The 2,533-nt window shown below is 49.9% G+C and overlaps 1 protein-coding gene across 1 annotated transcript; it reads left to right on the forward strand.

Moving 5' to 3' along the window:
• Positions 1–661: 661 nt before the first annotated feature.
• On the forward strand, positions 662–2,249 carry LOC147796128 (uncharacterized protein F54H12.2-like). Its single transcript, XM_087148945.1, has 2 exons — positions 662–841; positions 1,002–2,249. Exons 1-2 carry the CDS (start codon positions 662–664, stop codon positions 2,247–2,249), a joined length of 1,428 nt encoding a protein of 475 aa, XP_087005071.1.
• Positions 2,250–2,533: the final 284 nt, after the last annotated feature.

The raw sequence follows: 2,533 nt of genomic DNA on the forward strand, positions 1-2,533 counted from the left end.
TTCCGTGCAGGAAATCATAGATGCCATCAACGGCGAAATGAGAGACGCAGCTAAACGCAATATCATCATCACCTTGGACAGGTACACGGGGAGAGTAAAGATAGAAGTCTGAGAGGGGGCGTACATTTATTTTGACGATTATTTGTATCGCATGTTGGGGTTAAAATACAAGAAAGTGAACGAAAACCTGGAAGGGCATTTACCCGTGGATGTGAATGGAGGATTCTACGGTATGTACGTGTACTGCGACATTGCCGAAAACCAACTGGTGGAAGACGTTAGCGCGCCCTTACTGAGAATTGTCCCCGTGCAAAGGTCTGGTTTGACTCAGGGTGATGTCATCGCTCACACCTTCAGCGCGCCCCATTACGTGCCCGTCAAACGAAAACACTTTGAGACGATTCAGGTGGATATAAGGACCAACACGGGAGAGAAAGTGCCATTCCAACGCGGGAAACTCACCATTACGCTTCATTTTCGCAAAAGCCGTCCCTCTTTGTTTTGAGCCGTCATGGTGGACTACGTGAAATATTACAAAAATCAGGCGGGGGGCGGGGATTATTATTTCAGAGGTGCCCCCATTCAAAAGGGATACGGACTGGGCAATATTTTAGGAGGACTGTTCAGACCCGCTTTACCGATGATCAAACAAGGCGCCAAAATGATAGGCAAGGAGGCCTTGAAGACCGGGGTACGAATCGTCGCCAATACCCTCGACGGACAGAATGTCAAGACGGCCGCGAAGAAACGGGTGAAAGAGGCTGGAAAGAAGATGACGTCACGGGTTATGCAGCGACTCTCCGAGCAACCCGCCTCCCAGGAGAAAGGTTTAAAAAGGAAAGTACCCGGCGCGTCGGGCAGAAGGGCTCGGAGCAAGCGACCGAAGAGGACCCCGACATTTTTGATTAACAAGGGTGTACACCACTATGGCATTCATTAGTAAACATTCGTGCGAATGCACAAAGTCCGAACTGGATCTGTTTTCCGTCCCGCCCACTCAGACCTCCATTTTGAAAGGGCAATGGGTACAGTACAACCCACTGACCAATATCGTGGACTCGGACTCTATAGAATTTCACATCACCGGTTCCACCGAGCACTACCTGGATTTGGCGCATACCCTGATCAACGTCAAAGTTAAAGTGGTCAATGAAAATGGCGCCGACCTGGGCGAGGGTGTTCCCGTCGCTCCCGTCAATCTGCTGCTTCACTCCCTGTTCTCCGAAGTGGATGTCACGCTCAACAACAAACTCGTTTCGTCTTCATCCAACACGTACCCGTACCGAGCCCTGCTGGAAACCCTGCTCAATTACGGACCACCGGCCAAGGCATCGCAGCTGACAGCCGCCCTGTTTTACAAAGATATGGCGGGAAAAATGGACTCGGACGATCCAACCGCGGAAGAAAATTTCAACGGGGGATTAAAGCGGAGATACAAACTGTCGAAGGAGAGCCGTATTATCGATATGTTGGGACCGATTCACGGAGACATATTTTTTTCAAGGTTTTTACTGAACGGCGTCAACCTGAAGCTCAAGTTTCATCGCAGCAAAAACAGTTTCTGTTTAATGGCGGCTTTACCGGACACTCACTACAAAGTAAAGATAATGGAAGCTTCTCTGTACGTGAGAAAGGTGGTCGTCAGTCGCACCTTGGCTCTAGCGCACGCCAAAACCCTACAGAGTGCTATGGCCAAATACCCGCTGTGCAGAGTGGAGGTCAAAACGTTTTCTATTCCGCTAGGAAATCAATCTTTTACCCGCGAAAATCTGTTTCTGGGGCAGATCCCCCGGCGCGTGGTGATTGGCATGGTGGATAACGTCTTCAACGGCGACTATCATAAAAACCCCTACAACTTTAAACATTACGGTCTAAATTACCTGGGGCTGTACGTGGATAACAAACAGACGCCGTGGCGACCTCTTCAACCCAAGTTTTCCTGCAAAGACGAAGCGTACATGATGTCCTATCAGACTTTGTATTCCGGTATAAATACCCTGTTTGGAGACAAGGGCAATCAGATCAACAGGGAAGACTACGAGTCGGGATACTCCCTCTTTGCTTTTGATCTGTCTCCGGACTTGTCTAGCGGGTCTCATTTCAACCTGGTCAAGCGTAGTAACATTTGTCTGGAGTTGAAATTTGCCGTGGCCCTGACAACGACCGTCAACGTGGTGGGGTACAGTGAATTCGAGAGCATCCTGGAAGTGGACGAGAGCCGCAATATTCTGATCGATTACGCCAACTAAACGATGGACAGCGTACAACTTTTAAGAGTGCTCAAGGGGGACAGCATGACCCGCCGTGACGTCATTGGTGTATTCCCGTCGGATGGGTTACTGCCCGTGACCAAATACCCCAGCGCCCTCATCGTGAACGCCGACGAGAGTGATCGACCGGGCACCCACTGGCTGGCGATGTACTTTACTCAGGACGGCCGAGCGGAATTTTTTGACTCTTACGGGCTTCCACCAGACACCTACGGGCAGCATGTTCAATCTTTTTTATGGAAGAACAGTTTGCAGTTTATACA

This window comes from Acanthaster planci, linkage group LG18 (assembly GCF_054643075.1).
Source record: "Acanthaster planci isolate LZ-2023a linkage group LG18, COTS_SCS, whole genome shotgun sequence".
Lineage (NCBI taxonomy): Eukaryota > Metazoa > Echinodermata > Asteroidea > Valvatida > Acanthasteridae > Acanthaster > Acanthaster planci.